Here is a 13729-nt window from a genome sequence, read left to right on the forward strand (position 1 = left end):
ATTCGCCGACGGCCTGTTCCATCTCTCGATGGCCTTGTGTGAGATGGACGAGAGTGGACTGATTCCAGAGAAGCTTTTACAGGCATTGTGGTTTCTTTGGTACAATGGGTACAAGATATACCGATCGACGAAGCGGTGTTGATGCAGCCAAACATGTGTGTTGGACGGGTAATCGCAGATTACAGAAGCGCACCACCAACCTGATATCAAGATTGAGGTGATGGATGAACAGGACGGGAGTGTAAGAGTGGATGGCGTGGTTGGAAGTTTTGGTCTGACATAAAGAAATGCTGGAGATGGAGGAGGAGCCCCGCCGTAACAATGGTGACTCTGCGTGTCAGACACAACACTTTATTCTGTGTGCCAGATATAGGTGTTGGGATCCAGCTTTGGGATCCAGCTTTGCCCAAGGCAAACACATAGCGGCGGACACGCTACAGTTCCTCAAGGTCAGAATGAAAAGCCCAGCAGGATGCATCATCGACGGCGTGAATATAAAACGGAACAAGGCGTGATAGGCGGTCCAAGCTTGAGAGTCCCGGCGGTCAGAGACTCAGAGTTCAACCATGAGCTTGCGCGGGAATCAACCTGTGGAACGGACACGGTAGGTTCCAAGGTTCTTTGGTGGCCGCTTGATTTGAGATATATATCATCCCGCAGGGCCGCTTCTTGCTTCTTGCTTCTCGCTTCCTCGAGGCGCACGCCCTGCAGCAAGTCCAAGTACAGCCTCAACCATGGGCCACGGCTCTTCGTGTTTAAAGGGTCCCGGACGTGGTGGCCATGCCAGCAACTCTCAGCGCCTAGGGCAGTCCTCGACATTCGTATGCCCTCCGTCCCCCGAGATGCAGGAGGGCCCAAAACAGGTCGGAAAGGGTCAGTGTGGAACAGTGTGGGCGCTGAAGCATCTCGTGTTGAAGACCCCCAACGAGGGAATGCTGGATCAGCTCTGGAACGACTGCTGCAATCACAGAAAGATTGAGGAGGCATTTCAGCAAGCACCCTGGGAATTCCGCTCGAATGTCAACCTCCCTCGCTGGAATAGCTGGGTTCAGCCCTCTGAGCGAGTCTTCTGGACCGAGTTTGGCGGCTTGTTGCCTGAAGACTTCCAGCCGACAAGTGGCATTCTATCGACTAGAATACACCCTCTCCCTCCGCCTCTCCGCGAGGTCCTTGTCGACCTCTTCGCTCCCCACTCCGTCAAGGCAAACAAGGCGAATTTCCTGGCCAGTCCGGAAAATCATGACTGCCTGGTCCGCCTTTACCTGGGTCGAAGAGCCGACCGGTCAGCGCCTGCCTCGTTTAGACTCCGCAATTTCGATCTGATGGTCAATGAAATGGAGTATCTCCAACTTGATACGGGTATCTGGGCAGGAGTCATGGCCCAGACGCTTGCAGTCCTCCATTGGCGAGCGCGGATTGATGCAAATGATGTTGAATTTGTCTTGGGGAGGACTCCGGGCCTGGATATCGCACCGGCAACTCCGCAATCAGAGACCAGAGGCTGGAAGCATTCCGGCTTCAACAACATCTTCAGTTTCGAGGTGCATCAGCGGTCCATGGGAGTCTGGTTGTTGGATTTTGACCAATGTCAGACATTCCCGGAGTCCGCCGCGGGCGTGAAGCAGCTGGAGAAGGCCTTTTACTTCAACCATCCATATTATCCTCGACCAGTTTCAAAGCACCCTAACGACATGGCCCTGTGGGAGACCTTCAAGGCCGCTTACCTCCAGGCCAGTGCATGTTTAACACAGACCGAAATGCCGGGACTGTTTATCGAGGCAGTCGAGGACGAAGGCCGAAGGCGTGCTGCTGGAGGCTCGATCTTCCAGTAGCCACGGCGTATGAGGCGCCGTAGGATCCTAGGCCTTGTCGACCGAAGCAGCCGTCACGATGGGCGTGAATTTCTCTGTATAGCACCATCCTGTGGAGCCACAGTCTGATAGGAGGGAGAAGCCCCCGTGGCATCGGCGGAAAAGATCCACGTCCCCAGCCAGCATCATTGGGTTACACCCACTCGGGACTATTCCATTCGGGGATATTTTTCTGAGATCTCGTTCATCTCGATCATTGAAAAATCGCCGTGTCTCCGGATGCCAACCTTTGGTCCAAATTGCATGCTTCCGGCATTCATGCGCCACATATGATGGTATTTCTGCGTTATTGTTGGGGTGATCGACTTCCATTTTTGGCACCCCAATGAAATTGGATGATCCAGATGAGGGTTTTAAATATGGCATTCTTATGGTGGCCGTCTGACTCTATAACCAGGTCGGCCTTCTCGAGCACCGCCATCACCACCAACACCAATACAAGCATTAGCATTACGAGCAACCATGAGCATCGAGGTCTCTCTTTCTCCCAGCCATTCCAACTGGCCCTTTCCCGCCAACCAGCAGCTTGATTTCTACTCAACGAATCTGCCTATTTCTGGATATTCAGCCAAAGTCAGCGAGGATGACCCCTCGATACCGGAGTTGCCTCTGTTCCTTGAAGCTAGATCTCATGCTCTTGCAGACCCACGCAAGGTTGCCATTATTGACAAGACTAAGGACCAAAGTTTCACTTTCGTTCAACTCTTGAACGATGTTGCAGCCTTAAAAGCCCAGATCCAACGATATATCTCGAGCTACGACCCATCCCTTTCAACCTCTGAAGAAGAACCCAGAATCGCGTTCCTTGCACCCTCGGGATACGATTATGTCGTCACTCAGTGGGCCGTATGGGCGGCTGGAGCTGTTTCGGTACCTTTATGCACGTCTCATCCGCTCAAAGAGCTCCAGTATACGATTTCGGACTCAGACCCATCTCTGGTTATTCTGCATCCGTCATTCCAGAAATTCGAGGCTGGCCTGCAAGAACAGGCACCAGGAATCCCGATCATGTCGCTCACACCGCACACGCCAAACTCGAAAAACTTCCCGTTCCTTCCCAGATTTACCACGGCTTTTCCGGTATCGCGGCGAGCTCTAATCATCTACACCTCCGGCACGACCTCGAGACCAAAGGGCTGCATCTCTTCGCATGAGACCATCACCTTTCAAGCACGCAGCCTGGTCGAAGCTTGGCAGTACAGCCGGTCAGACCATTTAATTCATGTTCTCCCGCTCCATCACGTCCACGGCATTGTCAATGGACTTACTGCCACATTGCTTGCCGGTGGCACAGTGGAAATGTATCCAAAATTCGATCCGAAGATTGTGTGGAACCGGTGGTCTCAGAAGGGCTCGTCGACCATGTTCATGGCTGTTCCAACCGTGTATTCGAGACTCATCGACTATTTCGACACTAGCATACGCGGAACGTCATCCGAGTCGGCCGCGCGAGAAGGTGTGCGCGCTCTCCGCCTTATCGTCAGCGGGTCGGCCGCCCTACCGGTGCCCACGAAGCGAAAGTTTGAGGAGATCTCAGGTCACGAATTACTCGAGCGATACGGCATGACCGAGATAGGCATGGCATTGAGCTGTGGGCTTGAGAAGGAGAAGCGCATCGACGGGAGTGTCGGCTGGCCGTTGCCGGGCGTGCAAGTTCGCCTGACGGACGAGAAGACCGGCCAGATCATCACGTCTTCCGGCAAGGACGAGTCGGGTCTAATTGAGATCCGTGGACCCAATGTGTTCCTGGAATATTTCCGGCGGCCGGAAGCTACCGTGGAGTCGTTCACCGGCGACGGCTGGTTCAAGACAGGCGACGTGGCAAAGAGGGAGGAGAATGGCGCGTACTTCATCCTGGGACGCGACAGTGTCGACATCATCAAGAGCGGCGGGTACAAGATCTCGGCCTTGGAGGTCGAACGGAACATCCTGGGCAACGAGCACTTGAGCGGCCTTGTGGACGAGGTGGCTGTCGTCGGCGTCGAGGACCAGGAATGGGGCCAGCGAGTGGCCGCTGTCGTCAAGCTGAAGGACTCGGTAAGTCATTCGTCTAGTTCCTCTATGCTGTTCTTTTCAAAAGAAATGTTCGCGGTGAGTGACTCCGGATCTTGTATACTAATTCTGAAAAACTAGGCCGTCTCTTCTCCCAGTCTCGACCTGGCGACCCTCCGCAAACACCTGAAAGAGGACATGGCAGCTTACAAGGTGCCCACGGTGCTGAAAGTGGTCGAGTCGATCGAGCGCAACGCCATGGGAAAAGTCAACAAGAAGCAGATTCTGAAGCAGTATTTCGGGCCGAGAGAGTGACAGCCAGCCAGTCTTTGCCTTTTTTCTCCCCATCTCTCCCTATTCTCGACGAGGATTTCCATGTTGACAAACGCGGCGTTCTCGGACAAGACAACCTAGACCCACGGCGATTGATGTTGTCTGGAGTTTAGATGGGCCATCTACCTGCTTGCCTACCTACCTGTTTAACTAGCTAGAAGGGTTTGCATATTACTCCATACACGACAGGTACATGGGGTGAGGAGTACTCATATATCCTATATATATATATATATATATATACTAGGTAAACACGCGGAACTGGGGTAGAGTAACTTAACTACCACACACTAACCACTATTACCCGAGGTGTCTTACTGTGCATTACCTCGCCTGGCCTTGCTCATAGCCTTCAGCTAAATCTCACCTCTACCTTTCTTGATCCATACCTATAAGGCTAGACCGGTACGAAGACGTAAGTTGTCTTGAGCAACTGTGGCAGATTCAAGCCCTACGGTATAGGACATGGTGATGGATCGGTCCGGCGAGGGTCTCTCTCTCTCTCTCTCTCTCTCTGTGTGTGTGTGTGTGTGTGTGTTATTATCCTGGCCTAGCCTTCTTTCATCGCCGCCACCACGTCCGCGAGACTGATCTCGAGTCTCCTGCCACGAGTCTCCAATGCCACATCCACTCCATTCTGCTCGCCATCTAGGATCCAGCGCGGGCTTGGTTCAGACATGTGATGTGACAAAGGGTGCAAGGGGGCGAGGTAAGCGAAGAGAGGGAAATTGGAATGAGGCAAGAAGGGAAAGGAGGGGACGAGAAGAAAAGGGACTGAGGCAGGTGAGCTATCTACGTCACTAGAAAGTAGATCGGATGGACATGAAGACGAATACACAGTTATATGGTAAGTGCCAGCTCGCTGCAACGCTCATGTAACTTCTCCCCGACATCTATGTGCGATGGACGCGCCCCAACGCTCTGTCCATTGCTCCAGCTAGGGATATCTCAGCATCGTCCGCAGGTCCAAAGCAATGTCAAACGACAAGACAAAATTGCTCACCTATGTCCGTGCTTCCCCTGGTACTACTCGGCCATAGCCCTTTCTAAAAATTTCCACTCGTCCCAACTTGAGTCCTCTTGCCTCCCCTCTCCCTCTCCCTCTCCCTCTCCCTCTCCAATACCATCCTTCCAAGGCCGCCCGACACGGACTTGTCTAGCAACTTCGTCGGCCAAGCGCACCGCCGCACGCAGCGTGTCCTTGCCGGCCCCGAGATTGACGGACCCAAAGAAATGGCCCTTGGCCTGCGGCGCGCAGCCGTCCGCGAGACAGCAGATGAACTCCAACAGACCCGTCTCGAGGTCACCGATGATCGAGTTCTCGGCCAGCAGTTCGCCGTAGATGCAGTTAATGGCAAAAAAGGTGAGGTCGCCACCCGAGCAGGCCGACATGGCCGTCAGCACGCGCGGGCTGTGCTGCGCGTATATTTTCTGAAACAGTGCCATGCCCCGGGCTGATTTGGCCTCGGCATCAGTAGGAGTAGTACTAGCAGCGGAGCGCAGGGATTGGTCTGCTTCGAGGATGCTGGAGAGGTTTGGATGGGTGGTCTGGATGGCGTGTTGGAGGGCGAGGAGTGCGTTGATTGCCTGTTTTGGATCCGCAAGGTCAGTTACTATCATATTATACATACAATTACGTGGTCCCCTAATTTGCGTCTAAGCAAGAGGCTTACCCTGGGAAATCCCACCAGCGTACTGGCTTTCAAGCATGCCTCCCGGATCCGCCTAGCAACAGCGAGCAAATCCGCCGTTTCTTTCTCTTGCGAACATACGGCGTACCTTGTGCTCAGATAGGTCCATAGCTCTTCGATCAGCTTCTCCTTGTGGAAAGCCAGAAGGAGCGCCGTTGTCAGGATGTACCACAATGGCGAAGAGCTGGGGGCCTCTACTACCGACCCCTGTGCAAACACGTATTCTAGGAGAGAGAAGTCGACTTTTGCGCGTGTGGCTAGCTTTGTCCTAGCAATGTCTGAAGAAGGTGCCGATGTTGTGGAGATGGTCGTCGTCGATGATGATGATGATAGGGAGCTCGGGGTGTGGGTGCCGTCACTGCTGGATGAAGAGACAATGCTCTCCTCGTCCTCTGCTGTTGGCAACGAGGCGATCGAATGCATGTTTGTCCTCCTGGGCGGAGACGCCGTCCATGCGCGGGCAAAGATAGTGAACCCTCTTGGATGTGCCATGGTGAGGTTGGGAATGAGTATGATTCGGGTGAGAAATTGATAACAGGGTGGCAGTTGGTGAACTTGGCTTGATGGGGGTATTGCGGCGGTAAGAATTGTTGTATGAAGAGAAAGAAAGGGAGAAGGATATATAATATATATATTATTCTGCAATATTCATGCACCTGTAGTGTACTGCATCATTCGTCGCTGTTTGTATCCTGCTTGGGACGCGGCAACAGGGGAGCAGAGACTGATGAGTACCGCGTGCTTACCAGGCTGAGCTGAGCGGGGCAGAAATAAGGGGTCGGAGCCTTGGGGGGAATGGCTGCGTATATAGAACACAACGAGGGCTTCCAAAAGCACACAGCGTCATCTGCCGGACATTTAATAATGCACATTTCGCCATCCATTCCAACCTGTGATCGGGCGCGCTGGAATTGTCGCCGCGATGCAAGGATTGAGGCGGGAAGAGCGACACTTCGGAAGGCGAATCCTTGTGTCGGCCAGGACTCGGGATACACTTTGCTGCTCTTCCGCTGCACCGGATAGTCCATCGTCTGCCAATGGGAGATTCTTGAATCGGCTTCCAAAAGAATCCCCGAATCACGTGTGGTGATAGGGATGGCTCGGTGGTAATATTGAAGGAATGCGAAGCAGCCATCGCCAGTGAGATGGACAGCACATTGCTGTCAGATAGCCCAAGCTTCCACATCATCACCCTCATGGATGAAGGGCTCATCAACCTGCTTGATGCCCAGATCCCCGCACAGAACGCATTGCTCAGCGACCAATCCGTCCAACTCGGCAACTAGCTTTTGTCGTTGCACACCCACACTCAAGCCCTGGTTGACCTCCGCCTGGAGGTCCTTGATCCGTTTCCTCTTACTGCTCCCCGAACTCTCAAGCACGCGTTTGCCCAGGCAGTCGCTGTGGAAGGCGTGCTGACAGGGGAACACGAAAAATTGCCGGCTCAAGACTGGTAGCGTGCAGATCCAACACCGCTCGCCTGCTTCCACGATGGCATAACGGTGGTCTAGTGCTGCAATCTCGGCTTTGATTTGCTCTGCAGTGTGTTGCGAGAGATCCATTTCCTGCTTGAGGTTGTCAATGTGTCGCGAATACTCCTCGAGAGCCTCGCATATCTCCTCTTTGAAATCGTCGATCACCACGAAGTCAGGGAAAAAAGGAATAAGGTCTTCGATTTTGAGCAGCTCGCATCTCTTCAAGAAACCGATCGCTTCTTTAATAGACGCAGCTTCCTTGATCTTCTTCTCTGCAATCAGAAGCCATAACCTTTTTCTGACTTTGTCATTGCCCTCCAGTCGATCGGCGACGATTGCCGCCAGGTCGATATCATCGTGCTGCAGTGCCAGTTCCACCGCTTGCTGATATTGTCCCATGGTACTGTAGATGTGCACACATGACTGTACTCGGTTATGCTGAATGCAAAGCCTTAAAGCGAAGTCCGCGTCGTAGAACGGAGGAGAGGGTTGACTTTCAAGGTATCCCAGTAGCATAGTTTCCGATGGCGATGGATGTGACGCCATGATCGAAATGAGGGCGTTGTGTACAGAGGCAGGCACCTCGAAGTTGTTCGTCACAACAAAATTCAAGTAACGCACCGACTGATTCTGGTTCAACGGAACATTGGCGTTCTCGTTGTAGCTTAGGAGTGCTGGGACGAGCTTTTGCGGGTCGAGATTGCTTCTTCGCATTAGGATCTCCACCAGCCCAATTGCAACATGCGTCATGAGCACATTGCTATACCGATAGAATGTCTCGGGATTGCTTTGCTTGTTAAGAACCGACAGTGCCTCGTTCCATTTTTCTCGCTGCACCCAGTACGAGAGAACATAGTCGTAGTCGGCGATGGCGTTGGCAAAGAACAGAAGCTCCTCTTCTCTGTCGTGGCTCGAGATGACTTCATAGACTGTCTTCGCATCAAGATCCGATTTGTATTTGGTCACAAATTCTTGGAATTCGTTTCGAGTCTGTTCCAAATCTCGTTTCGCACCGCCGGCGTCGGTGTGCTCCAGCAGTTCCGCTTTGGTGGCAATCATGTCATCGAGCGAGTTCAACTTGGCCATGAAGATCTGGACGAGCCATGTTGCTATCATCACTCGTTGCATGACCGAAGACTTCTTGTATGAGGCCAGCTTGGCCAATAGGTATCTCCTCAAAGCTTCTTCCTGCCCATTGTCAATCAACGACAGGCAGACTTCCTCAAAGGCTTTGCTGCTCTTTCCCCAAACGCTCGCCGCCTCCAAGTATTGCCCTTTGCTCGACAGGTAGTCTCCTGAAGCAGTTGCGACAGAGTCCTTCTGTGCCGCTCCTTTGGCATAACGAAGAGCAGCATCGTAATCTTGTTGCTTGAGCATGATCTTCCAGATATCCCGCTCCTCGTCATTTGCCACCACCTCGAAGATTTCTTGGCTGGTAAAAAGCCAATATGTGTTCTTCTTCTGATCCACTACCAAGCCAAGAGCTGACTGTCCAGGTTCCAACACCGCCTGGTCGTAAACAACGCTGCCATCAAGGCGATTGACAGCAACTATTCGACCTTCGGCAAGGGCTAAGACGTGCCATTGAGACAGGATAGCCGAGACAATGGGATCTTGTATCAACTTTCGTCCACCGCGAGCAGATATGGTTTCCGGAAACACGGAGCGAGGGTGAAGTCTAGCCTCACTGAAAATCTTGGAGCCTAGACTGGACGACGTTGGGGAGGTCAACAACTTCCCAGTCAAGACGCCCTGGGAATATAACCAAGCAAAACTGCGATACGAGTCCGGGCCAGCATCTTGTGACTCGGGCGACACCGAAAACGATGACGGCGCAATGGCGGAGGCGCCGGTGGTGTCATGAGTGACAGGAGCTTCCTTCGAGAACAGTTCGGCATAGATGGAGGCTGAACCTTCCTTTCCTCGTCCGCCCGTCTTGCCTATCCAGTGACATAGTCTCGAATGTGACGCCACAATCACTCTCCGTATGTCCGCCTTGCCGTCAATTGTCTCTGCCCAAAGGCCCGTGACGGCGCCATCTGGGATCTTCCAAACATGTGTGCAATAACGTTCTTCGCGGCGGTAGAACTCTGATGCCGGCTCAATGTATATCTCGTAGACATTCCCATCCACCGCGCCGACCAAGATCTCTCGCGTAGAGGCGGTGGGTTGTGAAGGGTTCCAAGCGATAGACTCAATGGATATGCCTTTTAGCCTAGACAGTGCTTTAGGCTGCTTCGATTGGCTGTGCAGGTAGAAGTTCTCCCCCAGCGTGGTGGTGATGATCAAATGGGACGCCGAAGGGTCGAGGAACATGCGGCGGATGAGCCCGACCTCGCTGGTCTTTTTGGGCAGGTCGACATCTAAGAAACACAACAATCATCAACGTTAGGAAGGGCCGCAAGTCTTGATGGTAATTTCCTCGCGGGGGGTGGGGACAAACACACCGTCGATGTCCGAGGGGCTCTCGAGATCGATCCGCAAGATGCGCCCCGTGGCAAGTGCGAGAATCAGTACGTTGTTGGCGACCTGGCCGGCCACGAAATCAGAGGCGATGTTGAACTGCAGTTGCACTCGTTCGACGTTGAAGATGGGGAGCGTGGTCTCCACGCCTGAAGCCAGGCCGGGAGCCACGTAGCCTTCGTCTAAATCCAGCGCCATCGCGCCGCGTCGTGGCGGGTTCAACACATTGTCGGTTTCTGGTTCAGTTGTTGGTCGCCAGGGACGAGTCGTGGTGCAACCGAACTGGAGGTTAGTGGTCAAATCCCGCAGCGCAGTCACGGCAAGGCTGCGTCATTAAGCTCCACGTGATGGTTAGACTCGGGAGGACAAGAGGAGAACCTTACACATGTAATAATCGCACGCATAAGCACGGGAAAAAGATATTTTCAGACAGGTTGAAGAGTGGTTATCTAATTCCATCCTATTTGAACAAGATCTAGGCCGCTAAATGTATGGCTGCCTTCTCTATACCGATCCTGCTGTGCTATTAGGACAGGATCTTTGCTCCTCCAACGCCAACGCTTGCTTGCTGCTCTGAATGAGAAGCAGAACCCGCCAAAATCAATCGCAGAATATTGCAACACATTCGATCATTTGATTAGCCATAGCCAATAAGCTTGTTCGTGTCCCCATCTCATCATTAAAGTCCCACCGGTCTCTCTACTTGGCAGCAAACCTAGATCTGGCTCTCAAATTCGCACCAAATTTCCACAAGACGAAAATGCCGATGATGCCGCCAACGGTCAGCCCCGCGAGCAAGCTGACACCACTGCCGACGCCCAAGTTGTGGAACAAGGGATGAGAGAAGTGAATCGCGCCTGCGGCGATTGACGAACGGGCAAAGTCATTGCCCGCAAAAAGCGACGCAGCGTATTGTGGGTACGTCAAGGGGATATAGATGAAGATGCACTGGAAGAGGATGAAGATCCCGATTGTGAATACGACGACGCCGAGCTGCAGATCCAATCAGTATCACTGTCTCCAAAAACGACGGATAGGAGGGGTCGAGCTTACCGTGGGCACAATCCAGTGAATCTTGGGAGAATTGTTACCGGTCCATGCGAACCAGAACAGCCCAATGGGCAACAGCAGACTAGCTGGAAGGGCGGGGATGAGACGTCGCTCAGGCTCTCCAAGACCTCGGGTGCGAATCTCCGGCTCGAACACAAAGTGCAGGTAGGTGACGTAGATGGCAATTGCGATGCTCACGCCGACAGAAATGGAGAGGAAAATCAAGCCGATTTGGCCTCCGTTCATGCCGTAGCCATGTGTGGCCTTGCCTGGGTTGCCGGTAGCGTACACGAGGGGGAAGACTTCGAAGAAAGAGTAGAAGATGCTGTACATCAAGGCCGTGTAGAAACTGGTAAAGAGGACGGCAGGGTCGAGGATGTTAATCTGGGCAGGTCGCCAGAGGTTGCCAACCACAACTTCATTGAGGGTGAGTTTCTCCTGGTCGATCTCGGACTGGGACTTGAGGTTGTTGTTGCCAGTCAACTTGCGAAGACGAGCGGCACGGCGGAGCAAGATGTTGGAGGCGGAAGTTTCGGGGAGCAAGAACAGGAGAGAGACGTAGACGGGAGCTGCGAGCCAGACAATCTCCCAGAGCGACCAATGCCAGTTCGTTGCAGGCACCGAGAAACCGGAGATGATTGGGCCAAGAGCCGGACCTGTTGTTTGTTAGTGGGGTTTCTCATATCATCAGTTCTGAGTGAACTTACCAGCTGTAGCAAACGCTGCCCACCCGGTGAGGAAGTAAGGCAGCTTCAGGAGCGAGTAGATGTCGCCAATGGAAGCGCCACCGGTTGCCAAACAAGGACTGCCGAAGAAGCCTTGCAGAAACCGCAGAACGACGAGGGCAGGGAAGCTATTGACCACGGCGGTGGGGATGGAAATGATGACGAAGATTCCCAAGGTGACCATATAGGGTGGATTGCGGCCAATGAGAGGGATCTCCGAGAGAGGGCTGAAAATGAGGGGGCCAATCCCGTATCCCAAGACATACATTGACAAGCCGAGAGCAGCAACGTTTGGAGAGACACCCATCTTCTCAACAATCAGGGGCTCAGATGGAGTGAAGATGGCCGATCCCATATAGACAGCAAGTGTGTAGAGGTAGATTTGCAAGACGACAATGGTTTTCTTCCCCCTGGACCAATTCTGTGGATTCTCCGAGTCGTCGGTCGCATACCAATCGACCAAGATGGTGCCATCAGAGGTGACTTGAGGGGCAATGGGCCGACTGGGTTGATTCTTCAGCGTCTCTTGCCGCGTGGCGTTGGAATAGGCCTGTTCGAGATCGGCGCGGGTGTTGACCTGGCTTAGCTCGGGTCGCGTCATGATTTTGGACAGCGTCCGGTCTGAAAGAGCAAGTGACTCGCCATCTGCGGCGGTTCTGGCTGCAGTAAGGCTGCGGGCGTCGTCGGAGTCGTCCTCGATTTTCTTCTCGATGTCTTCAGGCACGGGTAGAATTGGCTGTGTTTGCTGTGCTGCACCAAGCTTGTGGGATTGATAGAATTCAGGCAGGACAAAATCGGACCTTTCCTCTGGATATGGGAGATACTTGTTCCTCGTAATGAACCGGATCACCTGACCCACCGGGGCATCCCGCAACAGGGCCAACAGGGCGGACATGGTGAGGATGGTTTCACGGGATGCTGATATAGAGGTGAAATTGCGACAAGAGACTGTGAGTTGCCCACGGGTTGAATGCTTTTCCTTGTAGAAGGCGTGAAGAGGCTGATGACAGACAAGACGAAAAGCAGACAGGATGGGATGGTATCTTATAGTTTCTTACTCTCGAGTCTACCCTCCCAATGTAGTCAATACACACATGTCATTCTGCAGCCAGCATTGTGAATCACTGTATCTCCAAAGCCAGGCACCGGGAGGGGGGAGGAGATGGTCCGCTGTCCAGATCCTGAATAATCAACGAGGTAACGTAAAAGGGGGAAAGCGCCAAAGATGGAGACCGGGTATAAGCCATCACCTTCACCATTGGGAACAATCATCCCGTCTCGTTATGCTGGCTCGCAGGATACCCGCCGGGCAAGCTACAAGCAGAAGCGAAAAACGAGGCAGATACGCGCGTTATTTTGCTCGCAACGGATTGGAAAGCCAGGGTTCCTTACGGTAGATTCGACCGAAGACGCGGGACGAAAAGGTGGCGGGACGGGCAAGGAATACCCAGTACTGGGATCCCCAGTTCTCCGTGGTGGGGAGAGCTGGCGACTGGCTGATGGGATTGCGCACACAACGAAACGGAGATCGGGCGGACGATGTACGAGGTAAATGTTATTATTACCATTTGAGGGAAAAAGGGTCGAAAGGGGGGGAAGCAGGAAAGAAGGAAGCAAGGCAGAAAAGCCAAGCGGACGAGGAAGCAGACACACCGTCCAACGCCGTGCAAGCCATGACGACAGCCAAGGCCAGTCTCGGACTTTGTCAGCAGCCACGGCCAAGACGTCATTTGGTAATCATTGGAGAAGGCGAGAAGGCTCGATGGCTGCCCATCTACCCGGTACAGTACCCAGTAGTCCACCTACTTGGTAGTCCACCTAGTCCACCTGGTCCATCTACTTGTTAGTCCCTCTCTCCAGCACCACCAGCAACGCACGAGGTTCTTGGTAGGAACTCCGTATAGGCACGGTTGTGCCCGATTCTTGTGCCCGATTCGGTGCCCATCTAGCCTTCCTGCAAATGACTCATCCACGTCCGTCGTCGGGACAAAGCCACTGCAGAAATCCGTCCCTTATCGTCCTGGTCCGCTCCCACATGTGACCCTGTTGTTACCTACACTGAGTCAGCATACCTCCCGCACCTCGCGGGCAGCTTGACAGGTACATGGGAGTCTGAAGAGTCTGGCCTC

The 13729-nt window shown here is 53.3% G+C and overlaps 5 protein-coding genes across 5 annotated transcripts; 2 read left to right on the forward strand and 3 right to left on the reverse strand.

Annotated features, from left to right (window-relative positions):
- Positions 1–734: 734 nt before the first annotated feature.
- On the forward strand, positions 735–1832 carry A1O5_04679 (uncharacterized protein; the record flags this gene model as incomplete). The annotated part of the gene is made up of 1 exon (XM_007745283.1): positions 735–1832. The coding sequence occupies one exon, from the start codon at positions 735–737 to the stop codon at positions 1830–1832; it is 1098 nt and encodes a 365-aa protein (XP_007743473.1).
- A 501-nt stretch (positions 1833–2333) lies between these two features.
- Positions 2334–4178, forward strand: A1O5_04680 (uncharacterized protein; the record flags this gene model as incomplete). The annotated part of the gene is made up of 2 exons (XM_007745284.1): positions 2334–3908; positions 4005–4178. 2 exons carry the CDS (start codon positions 2334–2336, stop codon positions 4176–4178), a joined length of 1749 nt encoding a protein of 582 aa, XP_007743474.1.
- Positions 4179–5222: 1044 nt separating this feature from the next.
- Positions 5223–6379, reverse strand: A1O5_04681 (uncharacterized protein; the record flags this gene model as incomplete). The annotated part of the gene is made up of 2 exons (XM_007745285.1): positions 5223–5783; positions 5870–6379. The coding sequence occupies 2 exons, from the start codon at positions 6377–6379 to the stop codon at positions 5223–5225; spliced, it is 1071 nt and encodes a 356-aa protein (XP_007743475.1).
- Positions 6380–7050: 671 nt separating this feature from the next.
- A1O5_04682 (uncharacterized protein) lies at positions 7051–10023 on the reverse strand (the record flags this gene model as incomplete). The annotated part of the gene is made up of 2 exons (XM_007745286.1): positions 7051–9725; positions 9810–10023. 2 exons carry the CDS (start codon positions 10021–10023, stop codon positions 7051–7053), a joined length of 2889 nt encoding a protein of 962 aa, XP_007743476.1.
- Positions 10024–10524: 501 nt separating this feature from the next.
- A1O5_04683 (uncharacterized protein) lies at positions 10525–12495 on the reverse strand (the record flags this gene model as incomplete). Its single annotated transcript, XM_007745287.1, has 3 exons — positions 10525–10818; positions 10879–11531; positions 11583–12495. 3 exons carry the CDS (start codon positions 12493–12495, stop codon positions 10525–10527), a joined length of 1860 nt encoding a protein of 619 aa, XP_007743477.1.
- Between the last annotated feature and the right edge of the window lie 1234 nt (positions 12496–13729).

The sequence above is a fragment of the Cladophialophora psammophila genome (assembly GCF_000585535.1).
Source record: "Cladophialophora psammophila CBS 110553 chromosome Unknown aczJe-supercont1.6, whole genome shotgun sequence".
In the NCBI taxonomy this organism is placed as follows: Eukaryota; Fungi; Ascomycota; class Eurotiomycetes; order Chaetothyriales; family Herpotrichiellaceae; genus Cladophialophora; species Cladophialophora psammophila.